This window comes from Tiliqua scincoides, chromosome 10, assembly GCF_035046505.1.
Source record: "Tiliqua scincoides isolate rTilSci1 chromosome 10, rTilSci1.hap2, whole genome shotgun sequence".
Lineage (NCBI taxonomy): Eukaryota > Metazoa > Chordata > Lepidosauria > Squamata > Scincidae > Tiliqua > Tiliqua scincoides.
This window is the reverse complement of record NC_089830.1, coordinates 4142546-4165473: the sequence shown is the minus strand read 5'-3', so window position 1 is coordinate 4165473 and position 22928 is coordinate 4142546. Positions and strand designations below refer to the sequence as shown.

The following is a 22928-nucleotide window of genomic DNA, read 5'->3' as shown; positions in this document are numbered from 1 at the left end:
TAGTTCCAATTAAAAGTATCCACAGAGGAGATACAGAGTTAGGAATGCCTTTGCCTAAGATAAGAGTCTTACGTCTCCTTGTCAGACTCTCCTAATTAACTTTTGCTAGACATCTGCCTCTTCAAGGTCACATCTGAATTACATTTTTAGACTTGTGGCTTTAAGCCCCTTTAATAGTTTTTTCACCTTTCTGTGTATTTTATGCTTTGATCAAACTATTTTAACAGCTAAAAATTCACTTTAAACTACTATATATTGCTACTCACATTAATTTACACTTTTAAGCAATAAATTAAAATATTGAAGAATGCATGCAAACTTAGTAATTTATTTGACACTTCTGTGATGCTCTGGTGTAAATAACTCTCTCAGTGCTTACTAGACTATATTTTTGATTTACCACTTGTTTTCATTTGCCATACTAGCAATTAAGCTTCAGATGAAATTCCAGCTTCATACTCCCTTTTGAGGGATGCAAACATCATCACGCTGTACAAGAACAAAGGCGACAGGGGTGACTGCAATAACTACCGTGGCATCTCTCTCCTTAGCGTTGTAGGAAAGTTGTTTGCCCGAGTTGCACTAAAGAGGCTTCAGGTACTTGCAGAGAGCGTTTATCCAGAATCACAGTGCGGATTCCGAGCCAACAGGTCCACCACTGATATGGTATTCTCCCTTAGACAACTGCAGGAGAAATGCAGGGAACAGAGACAGCCACTCTTTATAGCCTTCATAGATCTCACGAAGGCCTTTGACCTGGTCAGCAGGGATGGCCTCTTCAAGATTCTCCCCAAGATTGGATGTCCACCCAGGCTCCTCAGCATCATCCGATCCTTCCACAAGAACATGAAGGGCACTGTTGTCTTCGATGGCTCCACATCAGACCCCTTTGACATCCGAAGCGGCGTGAAGCAGGGCTGTGTTCTTGCACCAACCTTGTTTGGGATTTTCTTCGCTGTCCTGCTGAAGCATGCCTTTGGAACCGCAACAGAAGGCATCTATCTCCGGACCAGATCAGACAGAAAGCTCTTCAACCTCTCCAGACTGAGAGCAAAGTCCAAAGTCCAGCTGAAATGTCTGCGTGACTTCCTCTTTGCCGACGATGCAGCTGTCACTACCCACTCTGCCAAAGATCTCCAGCAGCTCATGGATCGTTTTAGCAAGGCCTGCCAAGATTTTGGACCGACGATCAGCCTGAAGAAAACACAGGTCATGGTTCAGGATGTGGACTCACCTCCCTGCATTACAATCTCTGTGCATGAACTGGAGGTTGTCCATGACTTTGTGTACCTTGGCTCAACGATCTCTGACACTCTTTCTCTCGATACCGAACTAAACAAACGCATCGGTAAAGCAGCTACCACATTTTCCAGACTCACAAAGAGAGTCTGCTCCAACAAGAAGCTGACGGAACATACCAAGATTCAGGTCTACAGAGCTTGCGTCCTGAGTACACTTCTGTACTGCAGCAAGTCATGGACTCTTCGCTCACAACAAGAGAGGAAACTGAACGCTTTCCACATGCGCTGCCTCAGACGCATTCTCGGCATCACCTGGCAGGACAAAGTTCCTAACAACACAGTCCTGGAACGTGCTGGAATCCCTAGCATGTATGCACTGCTGAAACAGAGACGCCTGCGTTGGCTCGGTCATGTTGTGAGAATAGATGATGGCCGGATCCCAAAGGATCTCCTCTATGGAGAACTCGTGCAAGGAAAGCGCCCTACAGGTAGACCACAGCTGCAATACAAGGACATCTGCAAGAGGGATCTGAAGGCCTTAGGAGTGGACCTCAACAAGTGGGAAACCCTGGCCTCTGAGCGGCCCGCTTGGAGGCAGGCTGTGCAGCATGGCCTTTCCCAGTTTGAAGAGACACTTTGCCAACAGTCTGAGGCTAAGAGGCAAAGAAGGAAGGCCCACAGCCAGGGAGACAGACCAGGGACAGACTGCACTTGCTCCCGTTGTGGAAGGGATTGTCACTCCCGAATTGGCCTTTTCAGCCACACTAGATGATGTTCGAAAACCACCTTTCAGAGCGCAATACCATAGTCTTTCGAGACTGAAGGTTGCCAACAACCCCCTTTTGAACCTTATCTGATATCTTGGCAGTTTGCCCAGAAACATTCCTTGAGACTAATTTACAGCCTGCTTGCAATTTGCAGACCTTCTCCAAGAGAGAGAGCGCAAAATGGATTTAAGCTTGTTTGTGAGCATAAGCATATGGACATTTTCCCTATTTCTTAAACATATAAACCAATAATTTGTTTTAAACTAATTTAGCTATAAACACCTATAAACATAGCATTAACATTTGATTTGTTCTAAGCATTCATTTGGTCTGTTAGCATAAGTGGCTTGCCTTCATGTCCTTGCCTCATTATGACCAGATGTGACATCAGCAGTGACATCCTAGGCTGCAATCCTGCCCACATTTACCCAGGAGTCAGTCCCATTGACTCTCATGTTCAATGAATATACATAGTAGCTTGTTAAAAGCAGAGGCCTGTAACATGTCCCCAAATGCAGTCACATCCCATGGGAGCATCAAGTATAATACATGAAAAATAAAATATTGAAATGAATGGGGACCCACTTGAAAAGGGCTCGTGACCCACCTAGTGGGTCCTGACCCACGGTTTGAGAAACACTGGACTAGATGGAGGGTGACTGCCCCTCCCCGCGGTTGTAGTTCGTAATTAGAATCTGGGTCTCCAGGTCCCAGTACAGCACTTCACTGTGATGAGTGAAAGAGCTGGGGGACAGAAAATCCTGAAACTGGCTCGCGACCCACCTGGTGGGTCCCGACCCACCGTTTGAGAAACACTGTGAGTCTAGACAGAAAAAGAGACGGAAGTGACGTCAATTCCACAAGAAGCTCCTCCCAGAAGTGCCCACAAGAAGGGGAATGGAAACAGATAAGAAGCCGCTCTGCCCCAAATCTCTATGGTGCCCTGGTCGTTGCACTTGCCGCTGCCCCCCCCGCGTCTTCCATAGAGAACCGGAAATGCCTCCGCTGTCTGGAGGGAGTGAAGATTCCGCCGGAAGTGGCTGTTACCCGCCGTGGTGGGGCGGGGCTGTGCGGGGGTTAAAGGTCAGTAAATATTGGTGACGTCAGGTGGCCAAGATGGCGGAAGGGTGAGAATAGCAGCGGGTTGTGGGGCAGGCGGCGCTGCCGGGGGGGGCAGCGACGTCGAGGGGAGGGTGCGGGAGGCACGGAGGGTGGGCGGGTCGACGAGAGTCCCCCTGGTCATGTGCAGAGTGCGACTCGCCCGCAAGTCCTGCAGCTCTCGCTGGTCTGTGGGCGGGGAGGGGAGGCTGAGGCTGGGCCCTCCAGGGGCGCTCGGGGAGACCCGGCGAGGGGCAGGGCCCACCAAGGGGGCGGGCGGAGGGGGCCTGGAAGGTCCACCTGGGCCCCTGGGGGGCTTGGCTCGCTCGCTCCTCAGTGGCTGAGGCGACTGTGGCCTTCGGAAGGGGCCTCTTAAGCCTGGGAAGGGGAGGCTGGAAAGCCCAAGGAGGGGCTGCATGTGGGGCGAGAAGCTCCAGCGCCACCCCCTCCCCCTGTAGTGGCAGGTGCTGGGCCTGAGCGCTCTGGCTCTTCGGGTGCCCTGGAGGCCCGGGCTGGCGCCGGGCAGGTCCTGCTGCCCTCAGGGGTGGCAGGTGCAGGGCAGCGCCAGACAGGTCCGGGCCAGGCGCAGGAAGGCTGTTGTGCAACTTGACAGCGTTGAGCTCCTTTCCAGCACAGTCCTATGTGAGTCGCTCAGGAGTGAGGCTCCTCATCCTCAGTGGGGTCTGGCACACTGGTGTGCCATAAATAGTCCCCAGGTGTGCCGTGGGAATTTGGGAGAGAGTCATTTGTAAGTAGGGCCATTGGGGGATGTGAGCCCCCCCATTGACAGCACCTTATGCCTTGTCAGTGGTCAAGAAACTGATGGACTGTTTTAGTGCCTTGCCAATGTGCCGTGCGATGGAAAAGGTTGAAAATCCCTGTTCTAAGCTAGACGGATGTTTCTACACCCAGCGCATCCCTTTCTGTTGTCATTGTGGTTGCAGCTTTCCTGGTTGCACAACAATGACAAAAGGATTCTGAGCACAGCTATTCAGAATCCCCGCTGAGTCCAATGTGACTTATTTTCAATTATGGAGCTATGTTAAGAACCTACCAAGCTGAAGTTCTGCTTGGGTACAGCTGACAAATAAAATTTAAGGCTATTTAGAGAACTCTGCTAGGTTACTAACTTCTGTTTGGGGCAGCAGCTGACTTAGCAGTTTACGAACAGGGCAAATGCCCTGGGTGCTGGGTCCACACATGTCTAGGACCACGCGGGAAGCCTCCCTGAGGCTCTCGATGTAATCGGAAACTATACTTCCAGTTTCCCAGAAGTATAGTTTAAGACGGCGGGAAAGCCTCAGAATGCTTCCCCAGTCAGTCCTGGAGTCACATGAGGCTCCATTTTGCTCTGGTGAGTGTGGGGGGCAGCAGCATCAAAGACCTTTGCCCTGGGCATGGGGCTGGGTGAGTTTGCCACTGGGTTGGGGAGGCAAACAGGAAAGACTCTGGAGTGGGAAGTGGTGCAAAAATATATCACTCCCAAACACCAGTTGCATTGCTGGTTGCTTTCTGTCATAGTCCAGGTGAAGGAAGTAACGTCCACTGAAGTGAATGGGGCTACTCATAAGCAATTTCCTCAGATGCACCTTTGTGGTGAGGAATAACCATCAGACTTCTGGTGTCTCTCAAATTATCTTCCCAAATAATCTGTGTCACATGGACATGAAACAGAGTTCATCATTGATGGCATTGTCATCTCAGACATCATTTTTGGCCCTTCAGGTGCCTCTTTATAATGTTAGCTTAGCAACGGCCAATTTTGTCCTCTTGGAGACCTGAGGAAAGTTGGTCTTCAGGCTGGTTTTGTGAATGTCTTCAAATTGGTCTTCTGGGAGGGCAGAAACACTAAGGAAAAGTGTGTCTGAGAGGATGCTTGTTATTGATCCAAACATATACCATATGCCAGAAAATAAGAAACATGATAGTAAGTTGAAAAATACATAGCTGAGTTAGTCTATTAGGAGAAAATCAGAAAGCCACAATTTAATAATGCCTTTATTAGGACTTGCCAAAAAGACACAAAATTTTTGGCAACTTGTTTAGTTTTCCAGTACTAGTCATCAGGATGAATGTTAAGCAAAACAAAAAGATGGTGGTGGCTGTGGCATGGGGTAATTGCCCTCTACTGTCAGGATGCTTATTGTCTCTCTTGATAAAGAGTTCTGGAATGTTTACATAGATTTGCGTGTTTTTTTGGTTGGTCCCAAGGAAAGGTTTTAACTACATGTATAATCTAATTGTGCAAGTGACCCCTCCCTTCTCCCTGAGCACGTGAAAGAAAGATAATAACTTTGCATTCTTTCCCAGCGCTGTGCTCTGGGTGAAGGGAGGGATTGCTGGCTCAGAGTGAAGCCTTTCTATGTGCCTGGATGATTGATGGTTGTCTGTCTTACATCACAAAGGTCATCAAGGCTGTTTTTAAATTTCCTAGCAAAGGGACATTGTTTTTTAAATAGATTTGCTTTAATGTGATTTTTGCCATCCGCTGTGAGTTCTGGGAACGGAACCCTCATGAATAAGACTCAGCCTGTAGATATTGACTTTTTGCTGTTTTAAGTTGCATTGTACAGATCTAGAGGTCTTAGAGACAAAATATCACAAACGCAAAACAGCACAAGTTAGGTGGAATTCTTAATAAAGAGTAAAAAGAGATCAAAACCCAGTATGTGGAACAGTGTGTATGACAGTGCACTCTTGTTCCTGTCTACTCAGAGGTTGGTCCAAGTGTGTTCAATGGGAATTTCTCCCAGGAAAGTGTCTCACTGAACTGGTTGTCACTTGCAGGAAGTGTCAATGTACAACCCTATAATTTTTGCCTTCCGGTTATCAGAGCATGTCAAACTTGTTTGTGATCATGGCTAAGAGGTTGAAGTTGAAAACGCCAACATCAGGGAAGTGTGTCTGAATGAACACGGTCTCACAGCCATCCAGGATTTCCATGAAGATAAAAAGTTGTTCTTAGACATACTGCTATATTTCAAAGGAATGAAAATCTTGCGCTAGGCAATAGGATCAGTACAGAAAAGCTTCTCTTTGGAGATTCAGTGTATGTGTGATGGTAATTGAATGAGCTTTTCACCATAAAGATCAGCTATGAACATTTGCTCACAAGCAGTCCCACTGACTTCAGTAGTTCTTCTCTTTGTGAGAAAGTGGCTCCTTGGATAATTTGCAAACATTGCTTTAAGGCAGTGGTTTGCAACCTGGGGTATGTATACCCCCAGAGTACTTGCCAGGACCTTTAGGGGTACTTGAAGAAGAATTGAATAATGGCAAGGAAAAGCAGGTCTGTATTAGAAATGTCTTGCAAGTCTGGTAAGGCAGGCAGGAAGGCAGCTAGCTGACTGCAAAAAAAAAAACCAGCAACTGCTAGTTTCTGGTCATCAATTCATGTATGATCAGATATGAATCAGTAGATGAAAACATAGATTTGAAATAACATCAACTATATTAATTACAAACATTTTGCTAATACGAGGGGTACAATTTATGGAAATGAGGTGCCAAGGGGTGCACAAGTGAAAAAAAGTTGGGAACCGCCGCTTTAGGGTATGCTGGAACATCTGGGTGCTGGTAAGGCAATCCCGGGCCTCTGTTTATGGTGCAATATTCCCACTTTCAGCTTCATATGTTTGTCCTGTAACAGGGAAGATGGAGGCTGGTGGCGGAGCTGGCTCCAGCAGAGCATCCAAACAGTCAAGGAAAAGGTGGGTCAGATCTGCTTCTTGTCAGCTTGCTAAAGAGAAGTCAGAAATGTGCAGCCTGGGACAGGAGTGGAGAATGGAGTGGGATTGTTTTGCCAGCTTTATTGTTGTTAAGAATATTTATTAACCTCTTTTCAACAAAAAAAGTTTCACAAAGTGGCTTCCAGAGAATATCAAATAACAAAAGGACTCCCTGTTCCAAGAGGGTTCACAGTCTAAAAAGATGCAGAAGAAATGCTAGCAAATGGCTACTAGGAAAGACACTGTGCTGGGCTGAAGAGGGATGACTCTCCCCCTGCCTCACTTGCAAAAGGGCCTCTTCCCAGCAGGCAGGAGCAGGTCCCAATGCGGATTTCCTTGTGCTTGCTGCTTATTTTGGGACCACTACCTTGAGACCTCTTCGAATTGCATTTGAACTGGGTCTACCCCAGGACCTCTCGGCACCAAAGGTGGTGCAACTGCCCACCCCCATCTGGCTGCAGGCCAGGCACTGTCTCCACCACTCCTCTTCAAAGTAGTGTGCTCAATCCTCAGTATTTCTGGTCAGAAATTCAAGGTGTGAGCAGGCTGCTCGCAGAGGTTGGCATTGGGTTGAGACCCACACGCACAAAATGAGCCAGTGGGCAAGCTCGGCCACTCCTGGCCCAGTCTTCCCAGCTCTCTTCTCCCACACTCCTCTCTCTTCCATCTTCAGTTTTAGGACTAGTGGGACTACCTTCAGGATGTTGGACTGTGCAGTGTGAATTCACATGACGCCTCAGTTATGAACCTAATGGAGAACCTTGGGCAAGTTGCTTATCTCTGATTTCCCTCCCCCCCCATGCTTTCCCCCACACTTTTTCTGCAGCTCTGCTCTTCAACCAAGGGAGTGGGGTTCTCCTGATTGGAAACCTCTTTTGACAAAGCAGGCTTCCCTCCCTGCTTCCAGCCCGAGGCAGCAGCCTAGAAGCCATAAATATAGCATCAACGGTGCTTCTTGCTCTTCTTTTTCCAACTTGTTGCTCAACCTTCTACATTAGAATTTTTAAAATGAAGGAGGCAAGAAACAGAGATGGAAAAGCACAAAAAGTTGCAACTGCTGCAGGAGAATGAGGGTGATTTGGCATTTTAGTTGCCTGGCCTTGTTTGAGCTCACTTCTTCAGATGGGAGTGGTTGGAGGTGATGGATGCCTGTCTGTGTATTTTAGCACATTAAAATGTAAATTATGTACAAATTGTAATTAAATATAAATAGTTTATAATGTTTCCCACCCTGCCCCACCCCACTTTGCACTTGTGCCTGGTGATTAAGAAATGGGATGTTAGAAAAGGACTTGAAGCTGCCCAGGGAGCCTTGCTCTCTGACAGGGATTCAGACCCAGGGTATGATGTATACACAGGGTCAGCCTGTCCACGGCTGCCTGAGTTTGGCTGCCTCTTTCCACCTACCTCTTTTGGCCAGTCTTCTTCCATCCCCCATTTCATAGTTTTTGAGGGAAGAGAAGGGACAAGGAAACGTGGAGGAGAGGAGAGTGCTGGCCTCAAGCAGGGCTGCTGGCCATGTTTCATGCAGTGGGCTGAACAGCAATCATGCCTGCCTGCTGAGGTCTGGAAGTGACATCATTAAGCTGGAAGTGATGTCATCAAGGAGATGATGACCAGAAATAAGCACTTTGTTCTCACCTAGGAACTCATTAGCTGTAAATGACAGAAGAGTAAATGTGAATGTGATCATACTTTCAAGACGTGGGAGAGCCGAATTGTCTTGTGGGCTGCCCTTTTGCAGCAGTCTGGCTTCTGCCACAATGTCACTTTGCAGTTCAGCAGCTCTGTAAGGTGACACCTTGGCAGAATAGCACTGCTGAAAGGGTCATGTGTGATCATTGGTCTCTCCAGCACCTTGGCCACATCTCCCTTCTCCTTCTCTCACCTCTCTTGGCCTGCCCCTTCACTATACCATTCCTTGTCTTCTGAGGCTGCCTTCTGCCTCTCCCTCTGAGCTGGTTGGTTCTCATGTTAAATTAACAAAGTACATTCTGATGCTTTTGTCAAAACCAGGGAGAGGTTCTTGGCCAAGAGTCGCACACTGAAGTGTTTGTCTGACAGTTCCTGGCTCTTGTGTACTCAGATTTTCCCAGCCAGACTAATGCACTCACCTGACAGCCTGCAGTCATCCTGGTATTAAAAAGGCATTTGCAGTTTTGGGAGCAGCTTGGGGGCCTGGGTCAGTGTGGACTAGAATCTCCCCATGCAGAAGTGCACTATGATGCAGGGAACATGTTTTCTTCTTCTCCCTTGGCTGCAGTCCACAGAGGCCTTGGAGTTCATGAAACGGGACCTGACAGAGTTCAGCCAAGTGGTCCAGCATGACACGGCCTGCACCATTGCTGCCACCGCCAGCGTGGTCAAGGATAAACTGGCTGTGAGTGGCCCTCCAGAACCGAAACGTGGCTGGGGGGTGGCAGGGAGAGACAGTGTCTGCTAAGCAGGCAGTTGCTGATTTCCTCTGGACCACGTGCCCTTCCCCACAGATTGGTCTTGATTGTTTACCACACTGCTTTGGTAGCTGAACATTCCCTCCTGGGTTTGGTGGTTGGGTGGCTGGGCACCCCGATCCTCTTTGCTCTGAACCGACTGCCTCGCAGATGGGCTGGCCCTGTGGCTCAGGCTCACGCTTCTTCACTGTACTTGTCTTTCCGAGAAGACTGAGGGTTCTTCAGGGGCAACAGAGAAAGTGAGGAAGGGCCTCTCCAACTTCCTGGGCGTCATCTCGGACACATTTGCGCCTTCGCCGGACAAGACCATTGACTGCGATGTCATAACACTGATGGCGACCCCTTCTGGAACCACAGAATTGTACGACAGTGCTAAGGTGCCTCTACAGCCCCCATTCCGTCTCCCACCCAAGATCTCCCTGAGACAGCCAGTGCATGGGCGGTGGGCTTCCCCAGCTGACAAGCTTCTCCCTGCCTTTTCCTTTCCAGGCTCGGCTATACAGCCTCCAGTCTGACCCAGCCACTTACTGCAATGAGCCAGACGGTAAATTGACAGCTGCACTGGGTGAAACAGTCTGGGGGGGCAGGGCGGGCAGTTGGAACGAGACTCCTCTGAAGAGTGGTGGAAGCGCCTGCATCGGGAGACTGCTGGGTGCAGAACTTGGGGTATCCTGCAGCCAGTATGGCATGACAAGAAAGTGGTACTTCTGTTATGTGGGACTGCAGGGGGAAAGTCAAAGGCAGGCAAGGCAAGAGAGGAGACTCTGGCCAATGGGGCAGTGGGCAGAACTTCAGCTAGTCCCAGTCCCTGCTCGCCTTGAATGTTCTCTGGTAAACCAGTCTCAGGCCAGCCTGTCTCCAAAGGATGAGCAGAGATTGTCAAGCAGTTGTGTTGGGTGAGAACCCACTTGCCCTTCCCCCTTCTGTCCCCATGCTGCTTCCCTGCCAGCATGGCTCTCCTTGTCTGTCCCTCCCCCCCCAGGAATTTGTAGAAGAGAGTCTCTGTTCCTGTTCCAGGCAAGCCAGATAAAATTGCTCAGGATAGTTCCACGCTGCACTTTCCAGTCACTGGTGGCTGTTCACAAGTGCAGCTCCCAAAGAAGGCCCAAGACCTCCTAACACGTGAGCTCCACCCCCCAATCCAGTGACACAGACTCCATTGTCCTTCCTCTGGATTTAAAAAGTAATGGAGGGAACAGAGTAGAATAAGAGTGGTGAGCTTGAGCATCTCTGATGCTCTATCCCAGTGGTTCCCAACCTTCAGTCAGGCACTATCCCCTTAAGGAGGGTAGTGACCCGACCATGGACCCATAGGTGCAGTTAGTATTGTACTTCTGGGTTTCGCTGCTGCTGCAAAACGTAAGTAAACAAAACCTTTTATATTCATGTGTTTGGCAGCAGTGGTGGCAGTGAAACCCAGAAGTGTCGTACTAACTGCACCTGTGGGTCACTAGGTTTGTGGGCCTTGAAAGGTGACGGGGCCGTTTCATGGCTGAGGAGAGGACTCCCAGTAACTGCTGGTTGTGATGGCTGCATGGCTACTCCATGTTTGGAGACAATACGCTAAGTCCCCATCCAGTCACCAGATCATTTGGGATCCTCTGATCCAGTGGGGTTGGATCCAACTCGGGTTCAGTTTCACACAGATTTTGCTTTCTATAAGAAAGGTCCACATGGTTTGTTTGCACCATAAGACAAGGCAGGCTTATCACGCAAGCAGGTCTGGGGCAAGGAATGCAAAGTGCATAATCTCAGGTCTCTGACTGTACTTTGCAGGACAAATGCATGTACCGTTGGCCATCAGCATCACCCATGGATAACTGAATCTGTGGGTCAGAGCCCTCGCCTGACCTCCGGATGCAACCAGAAGCCAGTTGCATCTGGGTGATCAGGTGGGTCCCTCAATCGCAGGTTCCAGGTGAGTCAAATCTGCAGATTCTGAATCTGCAAATAAAAAGGACCTACCTATATCGCAAAGCAAACAAATGGATCACAAAGCACAGTTCTTCTTTCTGAAACCTTTATTGGCGTATCAAACACGATTAACAATTGTACTTTACAATTGACATATCAATTTGCATAATAACTCAACAATTTAAAACAAGATACCAGAATTATTTAAATTCTGACAACGTTACTTTAAGGATCTCAGATAAATAACCAGCAACAGCTGCAGTTAAAGAATCACAAGCATCACTCGTGAACTTGGAAAGAGTAATATCAAAGGGGATTAGGTCAGAAGAAATCCAAGAATTAAAGTAATGATTACGAATATCAAAGTGTACTGGACAAAGAAAGTGTATGTGAAACAAAAAATCCGGCGACTCATGATGGAAGAGACGGAGCCTTTTCTCCCGTGGAATGTTAAACACAAAGCACAGTTACCCTTTTACTTTTCCTTGTCTGGCTGCAGATCTGCCCTGGAGTACCTTGACTGCTGCCTCTGTGCATTCAGAGCTGGTCCAAGTTCTCCCAGCACCTGAGGCAGGCCACCAAATGCTTCCCCTTCACCCCTTGCTATGGCAAATGCTGCTGCTCCTGACCCAGGGGGATCCTCATCCCACTCCCTGGTTTCAGGAAAAAAGGAGCATAAGAAGAAGGCTTGAAGGAAGGAGAGTGGTGGGCTAGAATGTCTCCGTTCACTCTCCTGTTCAAATCTAGGGAGTGGGAGTGAGAGAAGCAACAGGCAGGCAGCCAAGCGACAACATGGGCAGGCCGGCCCTTTGCAGTCCCCCGATGGTCTTGCTCCCTTCCTCCTACAGGCCCCATGGAGCTTTTTGAGGCTTGGCTTTCACACTTCAACCTGGAGGAGAAGAAAGTGGAGATCTCGGAGCTGCTGGTGAACAGCCCTTCCATCCGCTCCCTCTACTCCAAGATGGTAAGGGGCCCTGGCACGCCGTGATGTGGCTTAGGTGAAGGGTCATGGCTCCATAGCAGAGTACCTTCTTTGCATACAGAGTGTCCCAGGTTCAGTCTCTGGCATGTCCAGGTATGGCAGAGAGAAAACGCCTTCCTGAAACCCTGGAGAGCCACCGCAAGTCTGTGTTGATAGTACTGACCTAGATGGACGGCACACACGCTCCCCCAAGCTGCCTCCCTGCACTCACCCCGTGGTTGTAGCACATATGTGCCCCACACTGTCTCCAAAGCACACACCCACCCGTCTCACCCCAGGGCCCAGTAGTTGATTGTTTCCAGGGGAACAGTTTGCCACTGAGTGCATGAAGAGTGACGTTCCTGTTTTTCTGAACAAGTGCATCTGGCTTCTCCCTGTGTTTGTCCCTGGGGGGGTCAAACTATGCAACCGCACCCTTAATTCTTTCATCTCAATGCCTCCAGGTGCCGGCAGCTGTGGCCCACTCCGAGTTCTGGCAGCGCTACTTCTACAAAGTCTATCAACTGGAGCAGGTGAGTGGCAGAGGGTCAGCCTCCCAGGGTGGTAGTGGTGGTGGGCGGGGGGGCTAGGCAGCTATTTCCCAGTCTGGGGATCAGAGTTGTCTGGAGGAGGGAGTGACAACTTCTGTGCTAGGCCTGTGCTCTTGGCCGTATTTGGTGGGGGAATGGTAGTCTCGGGGGGGGGGTTGCCAAGTCTTCTTCTGCTCAGTGCCCTCTGTCTCCTCCCCAATGTAAAGGGCATGCGTTCTCAGCATTGGCTGGCCCTACAGAGTGGCCCATGGCAGTGCCAATTCATGACCTCATGGTGCCTGAGGCAGTGAGCCAAAAAAGCCCTTGCTGCCTCCAGCCCTTCCCCTCCGCAGATTTGAAGAAGAGACAGCGTGGAGTGGAGGAGAGCAGTGATTCGGGGCTAGAATACTGACCATGCGCTCGCCCCGCCTCCTTTTCCGCTTCATGCTGTTCTTCCTGTTGGATTCCAAGGAGGCAGGGGTTCTGTGTAAATCTCTGTAAATCAAGAGCCCAAGACGATGGCCTCAGTTCACCTGTATGGGCCAGCCCTAGAAGGGGACTGGGCTCTAGGAATCTTCCTAGCCTCTCTGAGGAGACCCTCCCAACTGTTTCAGTCCTCGGAGGCTGTTCCAGCTGTTGTAGCAAGTGGAAATCATCGAAACTGGGGGGGGGGGGAGAGAGAATCCAGCTGGCCAGTTGAGGACCTGGAGGCCTGGGGGTGGGCAGTGTGCAGCTGGGACTGAACCGAGGTGGCAAGGGCTGCACACCTTTCCTCAGCCCTGCTTACTGGGCTCAGACACACCTTTCTGAGTGAGTGTTCTCTTTTTACAGAGGTAGAGCAATTGTCTACCTCCTCGCACCCTGCTTGTCATCTTATCTAGTTTGCTGGTGGTCTCTCTTTGCATGTGCTTTTTAAAACTGAAAACCCCCTGAGACAGGGAACCATCTTCTCATTTCCTGTGCCTTGTGTACCTTGCTTTGTGTGCTTTTCAAAAAATAAGCAATATAATAATAGTAATTGTTTGAATCTTTCTCTGTTAAAATGGGCACAAGGTGGCTTACAATAAGCCCAAAACATGTAAAGAAAAATGGAAAAGAAATGGATCCAAACATGTATATGATTTCCTGGGATGAGCAGCTTTGCAGAACGTGGCCTGCCTGTGACTTTGCAGGTCTTTGAAGGGAGCCTCTGCTGTCCAAGGAGCTGGGCGAGCAGCCCCAGGGGCAAAGCAATCTGTGTGGCTGTCCCTCCTCCTCCTGGACCCATATCCAGACCTGGGATTGCTCTGTTCTCCACAGAGGGTGTTCAGATGCTTCTGGGTGCTTGTGGGATCTTCTGCAGGCACCAAAAGCTTCTCGGAATCAAAATGAAAAGGACTGGCCCAGCTGGAGGGATGAAGCTCCTCCCCCCCCAGTCCCCATGGCTCTGTCTTTCCACACACTCCCCATTCTGCTCTGCCTGGGTCTTCCTTATTCTGGAGTGCCCTGCCCTCCAGGCAGAAGCTGGTGAGGAGCTCCTGGCCTTTTCCTTTTGCAAGGGCCAAAGAAGGTCTCAGATGCCTCTAGGGATGTAGAGAAGCTTCAAGGGGCAACCCTCTGGCTTGGAGTCCAGCACTCCTCCTGGCCCACTGCTAGGTGATGTGCAGGCGCAGAGGAATGTGTGGCTCTGGCTGTGGGAGGGGCTGCTCCTCAACAGCCCCTGCCTTGAGCTTGGTGATGCTGACTCCAGAGATCACTGGGCATGTTCTGGGTGGGTTTCAGATCCTGGGATTGAGTCAAGGACATTTGCCCCGCACCTAAACTACTACTTGTGGGGGAAGGGTTATGACACACAGGCCTGTGATGCCCTGCCTGGACGCCAGTGGGGTTCCTGCCCATCCCTGCTCGTGCGTCTGGGCACGGCACCCCACAGCTGCTGCTTTTCCTTCCTCCCTCTACCTGCCACCTGGCCCCTGTCCTGCAGCAGCCAAGCAGCCTCCCTCCTCCCCTGGGTGCCACAGTCTGGGGGTGATCCTACCAGGAAGCCAGTCAGCGGGAGCCCAGCCTCTAACCGCCATGTGTCTTCCTTCTGCCGTAGGAGGAGGTGCGGCGGGACGCTCTGAAACAGAGGGCAGAGCAGAGTGTGAACTCTGTGGAGCCGTGCTGGGAGGAAGAAGAGGGTGAGTGAGCTGGGGGTCTCCCCTTTTCCTTCATTGTCAGTTGTGTTTGTTATGCTTGTATCATCCCTCCCTTCTTCCAAGGAGCTTGGGGTAGCATCAGTGGCCCCCCGTGATCCTCACAGGAGCCCTGTGAGGTGTCTCAGGCTGAGTGGGTGGCCCAAGGTGAGTCTTGGAGCCTCCGAAGGGAAGCAGGTTCCCTGAGCAGGAACTTAGCAGGCCTGTCTTGGTCAGGAGGCAAGATGCGTAGTGGAGCAAGTGGCCCTTCCTGACCCCTTTTCCCAGGCCCATGAGGACCAGAGCAAGCATTTGGAACTGTGCCTGGGAGCCAATTGGGAGCCGGTGTGCCTTGAATGAACCGGAAGCTGCAAGATGGCTCAGCCCACCACCCCACTATTTCAGACAAACCCCAGACAGGAGGGCTACGGCTCTTTCCGTTCCCTGCAGCTGCCATCCTGAAGCTGCCTCTGGGGCGAAGGATTCAGGTGGACACTTCTAGATTCCTGTCATCTTTCCACTATCTTTGTACCCAGAGTTGTTGGTTTGCCTCTGTTGTTTGTAGAGAGTCCCCCACCCTCACTACTAAGTGGTGCCAGTGGGGTGTCCTCTTTCTCAGAGAGAAGCAGTTGGAAGGAGTTGCATATTCAGATATACACACAGACAGTTTCAGTGTGTCCCCCCCTTTCTTTACCTGATTGGAGGGAAAAGCTAGAAAATTTTTCCAAACCTTTGGTTGCTCTGGCGATGGTGGTGGTTTTTCAGACCTGTCTGATGTTCTCTGTGAACTTCCCCTTTTGCCTCCCCTTCCCTATCTCTCCTGCCACAGAGGAATTTCTGGGATCTTCGCCCCCGCAGCCTCGTGTTTGCTTGCAGTCCCCGCAGGAGGCGAAGTCGGTGTCTCCTGTCCCCACAGCAGTGGCCACTCCACCCCTGGAAGCATCAGCAGAGAGTTGGGCAATGCTTAGCACCACCCCTGCAGAGACCACACTATCTGAAAGCAGTGAGAGTGCCTCCTTGGTGACTCAGGTGGTCAAGCCCACTGCCGTGCCTGCCACACCCTCACAGACTGGAGCCCCGCTCTCTCCAGAGGCCGGGAACCTCGCTCAGAGGCTGCAGGATGCCACCCTGGAGGAGCAGGCCTCATTGCCAAAGCCAGCAGAGCCCACCCAGCCTTCCCCAGCAGAGCCCACCCAGCCTTCCCCAGCTTCGCAGGGGGCCAGCCCTTCTCCAAAGCAGCCCAGGGAGCCGGTGGAGAGCAAACCGGCCAGCCGGACAGAGCAGCTGCGTGAGGACGGACCGACAGATCTGCGAGTCTTCGAGCTCAACTCGGACAGTGGAAAATCCACTCCCTCCAACAATGGGAAGAAAGGTGGGTGGCCAGAAAGGGGCCAGGTGGACCAAATCCCTCTGGCAAGCCTCTCCTGCCTTCGCCCCGTCCTCAACTCTGGAAGTGTTCATGCAGTGTGGCTGTGAACATGTGAAATCCACACAGTCCTGATGGGTGTCTGTTGTTGATGCCTGCGAATTATGTTCGTATCCCCGATAAAGGTAGGATGTCATTACAGACAAGCCCTGAGGAAGGAGAAGCTGCAGGTGATTTGGGGGACTGACTGAGGGAAAAGACGACCCTTCCATGGAAGTAGCTTGTTTGGAGCTCGCCTGAGGACTGGGGGGGTCTACCTCTGTGGACTCTGGTCAGAGATGTCTCATGCTTCCAGAAAGGACCCCTTAAGCTGCTCTCTCTTTTTCCCAGGTTCAAGCACAGATATCAGCGAAGACTGGGAGAAGGACTTTGATCTGGACATGACTGAAGAAGAGGTGCAGCTGGCCCTCTCCAAAGCAGATGTCTCGGGAGAGGTGAGTCCTGGCTGTTTCCCCCCCCCCATGCAGACAGGAGAAGAGAAAGGCAGCAAAAACCCCTCCCCTGGCTTCTTGGGGTGGGGATTTCGGGTGGGTAAAAGTCAGCAGTTCTCTTCAAAAATGGGATGTTTGAATTTAAATTGGATTGTCCTTAAGTTCAGGTATTTTAAAATAACCCAATTTACATGGAAACCTGAGCGTGTGTCATCTCTTAAAGTGAAAATCCATCCCTCTGATCGCCATCTGAAATGATGCTTTCCTTCTAAATGGAGACCTGTAGAGGAAAGGCCTTCACTCCTCATGGTACAGTGCAGTGGTTTGTGTACTGTGGCTGGATCCTGGGGCCAGCAGGGAAAGCAAGGCAGCAGGGCTGTCTTCCATCTGCGTGACCCTTTGCTCTTCCATTAGGTTGAGTCACTTCTCCAGCTCTGTAATGGACTTGGAGTCAATTCTCTTGCTAGAGATGGTTTTAAAGAACATGGACATAAGAACATAAGAACAGACCCACTGGATCAGGCCACAGGCCCATCTAGTCCAGCTTCCTGTATCTCACAGCGGCCCACCAAATGCCCCAGGGAGCACACCAGATAACAAGAGACCTCATCCTGGTGCCCTCCCTTGCATCTAGCCTTCTGACATAGCCCATTTCTAAAATCAGGAGGTTGCGCATACACATCATGGCTTGTACCCTGTAATGGATTTTTCCTCCAGAAACTTGTCCAATCCCCTTTTAAAGGCGTCTAGGCTAGACGCCAGCACCACATCCTGTGGCAAGGAGTTCCACAGACCGACCACACGCTGAGTAAAGAAATATTTTCTTTTGTCTGTCCTAACCCGCCCAACACTCAATTTTAGTGGATGTCCCCTGGTTCTGGTATTAAGTGAGAGTGTAAACATGGACATTTACCAAAACATGGACATTTACCTTTTCTGTCATGGAGAATACTCCCCAGGACCTGCTTTTGGGGGGCAGGGGGTGGGGCAGAACAGTTCTAAAACCAAGAAAAAGACAGAGAAAATCAAATTGGAACACTGGGGTGAGGAAAGCTCTTTCTAGTGTTAGCAGGTAGATTCTCTGTTGTGACTGCCATGAAAGAGTCCCGGGTTGGGGAGTATTTGAAAGAAATTCCTTGTCTGTTCTCAGAAGCTGCGGCAAGTGCAGCACTAAGATGCAGTCCCCAATCGTTGAATGGCAGTAGCAGGAAATCATCAGGCAGTTTTCCACATGGAGGGCAGTTCCATCTGGGGGGGAAGGGGGTGTTCCCTGATGTGGGTGAATGTTGGTCCCCTTGATTGGGAGACCAGACAATAACGTAAGAACAGCCCCACTGGATCAGGCCATAGGCCCATCTAGTCCAGCTTCCTGTATCTCACAGCAGCCCACCAAATGCCCCAGGGAGCACACCAGATAACAAGGGACCTGCAAGGCCTCCTGGGAATTGTAGTTAAGAACATAAGAACAGCCCCACTGGATCAGGCCATAGGCCCATCTAGTCCAGCTTCCTGTATCTCACAGCAGCCCACCAAATGCCCCAGGGAGCACACCAGGTAACAAGAGACCTGCAAGGCTTCCTGGGAATTGTAGTTAAGAACATAAGAACAGCCCCACTGGATCAGGCCATAGGCCCATCTAGTCCAGCTTCCTGTATCTCACAGCAGCCCACCAAATGCCCCAGGGAGCACACCAGGTAACAAGAGACCTGCAAGGCTTCCTGGGAATTGTAGTTAAGAACATAAGAACAGCCCCACTGGATCAGGCCATAGGCCCATCTAGTCCAGCTTCCTGCATCTCACAGTGGCCCACCAGATGCTCCGGGGAGCACACAACGAGACCTACTTCCTGGTGCCCTCCCTCTTATCTGGCGTTCTGAGGTAGCCTACCTCTAAAACCAGGGGGTTGCATGTATGCATCAGGGCTTGTAACCTGTGATGGACTTTTGCTCCAGCAATTTGTCTGATGCACTTTTAAAGGCATCCAGGTCAGGTGCCATCACCACATCCTGTGGCAAGGAGAGCCACAGACTAACTACCTGCAGGATCATCTCGGTGTCAAAGCAGAATAAAATGAAAGGCATGCAGGCTCAGAGAGTGCAAATGCATATGAGTCAAACTGATTGAGTGATTCTAAGGGAGGTTGTGAATGGACCAAAAGCACTTCCCTGGCCAGTAGCTCTTCAGGGTTCCCTCTCTCACAGCGCTCATGTCTTCTGTGCCTAAAGCCATCATTTCTCTCTCCTCTGTCCTACCTGCAGCTGGACGACGAAGAATGGGAGGACTGGGAGTAGCGAGGCCACCGCTTCCTCCACCTTGTCACCTGGGCTCTTCCCCTGCCCCCCTCGCCCTTCCTCCGCACCATCCAATGTGAATTAAATCACAGAACAACCGGTTCCTTCCCCTGTGTAAATGTGTTCCAGGCTGGACGCGTCTCTTCTGCTAAAGTTTCTCCTTGACGCCCTCAGACTGCAGTGCACGCTTGGATCCTGACGGTGGCAGCTGGTATTGCACACAGGGCTGCGGAAGAGCAATGGCGGGAGGGGCTGTGGGGGTTGCAGCACTGGGTGCACCTGTCTAGTAGGTCCCCTGCCAGACTAACAATAATCCCCTCCCCAGTGTGAATTTTAACTTTCCTTTTTTCTCCCCTCCTTTCTCTGGCTTGAGGTGAATGTTGGTTGATAAAGGTTTGGAGTGGGGGCAGGGGGGTTGAACGGGAGTCTAGAAGAGGGTTTGGACTGTTCGGCCTGGAATTCTCTCAGCCGGCACGCTGTGTCTCCTTCGGGAGAACTGGTCTTCCTGAGATCCAGCCAGGTGAATTCACGAGGGCCATGCCAATTCTTGAGCGTGGCCTCCGGCAGCCTTCCACAGCTCTCAGTGGAAACACAGCCCCACAGGACCTTAAGCAGCTTGGGAGGGATGGGGGCCGTCTCCTCACTTCCATTGCTGTTCTCTGCTGTCCTGTGACTTAAGCACTTTTAAGAAATAAAGTTCTGATGCTGAATCCTTCCTTAGGGGTGCCCCTTGGTTGGAACGTGTCCTGCACAAGCCCAGATGAAATCAAGAGAAGTTGCACAGGAGCCGTCTCTCCTGGGTGCTGCCCCCAAACTTTCTGAAAGAGCTGGAGGCGAGTGGCCTTTTCCTCCGGGCTGCTGCTCCTGCTGGGTGCCTGACTAGGCTTCCTGGAGCAGGATGGGCAGTTCTGCCTGCCTTTTATGGGTCCACATTTGCCAAAGCCTCTTGCTCCTCTGCCTATCCCCGGGTGCTGATGCTGCCCAGTAGCACCCATTGATCCTTCTCCACAGGACTTCATGCGGATGCGCTGGGAGACTTGCCTGACTGTGATGGGTCTTGCCTGGTCTCCAGCCTTGCCCAGTGTGGTCAGATAGACTGCTGCTCAAAACTGCCAGCTCAGCTGTGCTCCTTGTTTGACCTTCTTACAGGAATTGTCCCTTGTTGGGGTGGAGGAGGGCCAGGATGTAAACAGTGGATTCCTCCTCCTCTGGACATACCCCAGACTTGACCCTGACCATGTGGCAGTGAAGTCAGAAAGTTGATGATGGCTTTGGGGTGTGTCCAGCCTCAGACGTATTGGCTGACCCTATTCCTTTTTCTCTACAATGGGTCCAAAATGGAGGTCAGTCTCCCTTCACCAGAAAGTTCTTCTGTGCAAACTTTTGCGAGCAAGAGTCAGTGGTGCAAGAAACGCAGTGCAGAAATGCAATATCCTTCTCAAACTGGGGAGCCCAGGCAGAAGAGACACTAGCCCCCCTCCTCAGTGTGACAAGATGCCTGTTGTTTTTTTTTCTGATTCACAGCAGTTTCACCCCAGAGCCTCCAACAGAGCCTCAGTCTATTCAGAAATCTCTGGGTTGACTGGACATCTGCTCCAGTTGCCCACAGATATGTCCCTTCCTGCCCGCCTGTTCACCTGCGTCCCCTCCAGCAGTGTCTGACTTTTTGGAGTTGCAGAAAGGAGCAAGGAAGTTACTGGTGCTCTTCTCTCTCCTGCTGCAAGAAACAACCAATTTCTCCTGCAGACAGAGCAAGTACGCAGGTGACAGCACTGAGGGGAGGGCTGGAAGGAGACCCCACCCCCCAGGGATGGTTATAACAGCCATCAAAATAACTGACTGCTGCAGTTGCACAGAGGCTTCTGACCACATGGAGGCTCATTTGCCATCTTCTATATGGGTAATCCTTAGAAATGAATCCCTTTTTAAAAAGAGAACATAGGAGTTGGCCTCCAGAATGGTTTGACTTTAAGGGCACTGAAGCACCCAGGTTTCTAATGAGGCTTGTGCAGGCTGAAAACAATTATTGGGGAGGGACTAGGTCAGTTCTTGGCCCTCACCAGGTGCCTGTTTCCAAGGCACTGATTGAAAATGACAGTTTGGATTTGAGGGAGTAGGAGCGAAATGGATCATGTGCATAAGTGCCCCTCATAGATGGCAGAGCTGGTATAGTGCTTGAAAGAAAGCAAGATGGCTGCAACTGACCATGCTGCATCCCTGAGTGACTTGCTCTTTGGAGAGGTCTTCACCTGCCTGAGGACCTCCTCAGGTCATGTGACCTGCTGGACCAGTTGACCAGGCTAGCCATGTTCTGTATTTTAAGTACGTTTTCATTTTTTCAGCCCCTGAAAATCTGGACTCGGAAGGGGTCTTCAAACCTGCAGTGTTCCCTGGGCTGCAGAACATCTTGGTACTGAGGTTAAAAACATCCGCAGACCCTTCTGTCCTAGGCTTTGTGACCATAGCTAGGTGGTATAGTGTCTGCCTAAAGCAGCCTGTGGCTAAAGGTCTGAGAAGAAGGCAGCCTGGTGAGGAAGCCTCAGCCCCTTCTGCTCCGAAGAGGCAGTGTGGGAGCAGGCAGGCGGGGGGCATAGCGAAGGGCAGGCATCCGTTTTGAGGTTGGGCCTCCCAGGGAAGGGCCTCGGGCTCTGTTGGAACGAGCAGACTCCTGGGGTTCTGGGTTCAGCATCGCATCAAACTCTTGTTTTTCTGCTCTTGGTTGTGCAATATTCTCTCCTTTTTAAATTATACTGCATCTCCCTGGACTGTTTTGTAGCTGGGGCGAAAAAGTGAATCTGACAGCTGTTAGTTTTGTAATGACGACTTTCTCCTGAACCTTTTACAGACTTGCCGTTAACAGCAATTAAAGGAGTTCCACAGAAACGCCTGCCTGCCTGCAGTGTGGGTCTCTTGATTCTTTCTTCCCCCCAGTACACATACGCATACTAGCACCTGTGATGCAAAGTGGTGACATAGCCATCATTCTGGAGCTGGATCTAGACTGTCCTCCTTTCAGAAGTCTCATCTGACTTGGGGGAAGGACACTGCTCAGGGTGGGGAAGCAGCACCATCCATTCACACTGGGGGATCTGGTGAGCGAAGGCTTGAAAGAGCTGCCTGTCAGCCAGGAGCACACCAGGCTCTGGGGGTTGGGGGAGGCAGTGGGTGTCAGGAGGCAATCTGGCTGCTGGAAACATTGGTTTGCATGTCGGAAGCGGAGTCGCTTCTCTCTCCAGCTGCTACTTGCAGAATTCCAGGTCCCAGGGAGCGAGTGGTCCTCGACTATCACTTGTTTTCTGACTGCAGCTGATCTGGGCTCTGGGCCGTCTTTCTATTCCATGAATTGCACAAATATATTCCCCTCTGACACTGGTATCTAGAGAGAGTGTAGGGGCTCACGCAATAAATGCATCAACTGAGGAGGGAAGGACCATGGTTCAGAACATGACTATAGGGTTTGTAAAGAGGTCCTGGGTTGAATCCATGGCATCTCCTATTGAAAGAGGTCCCAAGTGGCTGGTCTGGCAGACTCTTCTCTGCCATAGAGCAGACCACAGAGAATCCCTTGCAGGAGACAGCTTGGGCTTGAATAATCGAAGGCCTAAGGTTGCTTTGTATCATCCTGTATTTTCACTATGTTAGCAAATATCTTGTGCCCCCAGCAGAACCCTCACTGAGAAGGTGCCTTTAAAAGGTGCAAGACAGCCCCAGTGCCTCCATCTCACCTATTTCCATCTAGGGCCAGTCAGATGAATCTGAGAAGCCCACAGGAGAGCATGAGGACAAGAGCCTTTCCCTGCTGCTTTGTTGTCGTCCCCCTCACCTCATATTTAGAGGAAAGCCACTTGTGTGCCTTGTGGGGCCAACTCCCTTGTACTGTCACAGCTAGTACCTTTAGACCAGTGTTTCTCAAACTGTGGGTCGGGACCCACTGG

At 50.8% G+C, this 22928-nt stretch overlaps 2 protein-coding genes across 4 annotated transcripts in view; both read left to right on the top strand.

Annotated features, from left to right (window-relative positions):
* The first annotated feature begins 3086 nt into the window (after window positions 1-3086).
* On the top strand, window positions 3087-21876 carry BSDC1 (BSD domain containing 1). 3 transcript variants are annotated; one of them, XM_066638338.1, is made up of 11 exons: window positions 3087-3135; window positions 6756-6816; window positions 9098-9214; window positions 9497-9664; window positions 9777-9831; window positions 12050-12165; window positions 12627-12695; window positions 14770-14851; window positions 15675-16217; window positions 16602-16705; window positions 18961-21876. In XM_066638338.1, exons 1-11 carry the CDS (start codon window positions 3125-3127, stop codon window positions 18991-18993), a joined length of 1359 nt encoding a protein of 452 aa, XP_066494435.1. In that variant the 5' UTR covers window positions 3087-3124; the 3' UTR covers window positions 18994-21876. The 3 variants fall into 3 exon arrangements, with proteins under 3 accessions (XP_066494435.1, XP_066494434.1, XP_066494436.1); XM_066638337.1 differs by having other exon boundaries at window positions 3115-3135; window positions 6732-6816; XM_066638339.1 differs by lacking the exon at window positions 3087-3135 and adding an exon at window positions 3724-3748.
* RPL11 (ribosomal protein L11) overlaps window positions 3125-22928 on the top strand; it is a 90872-nt gene continuing 71068 nt past the window's right edge. The window contains exon 1 of the mRNA XM_066638341.1: window positions 3125-3130. Within this exon, the coding sequence (XP_066494438.1) occupies window positions 3125-3130 (6 nt within the window). The remainder of the gene's footprint in view (window positions 3131-22928) is intronic.

Excerpts from the sequence above, each read along its gene's own strand:
- BSDC1 (XM_066638337.1), top strand. Across the intron at positions 16,218-16,601 it reads CTCCAACAATGGGAAGAAAG|GTTCAAGCACAGATATCAGC; the intron begins GTGGGTGGCCAG and ends TCTTTTTCCCAG. Across the intron at positions 16,706-18,960 it reads AAGCAGATGTCTCGGGAGAG|CTGGACGACGAAGAATGGGA; the intron begins GTGAGTCCTGGC and ends TCCTACCTGCAG.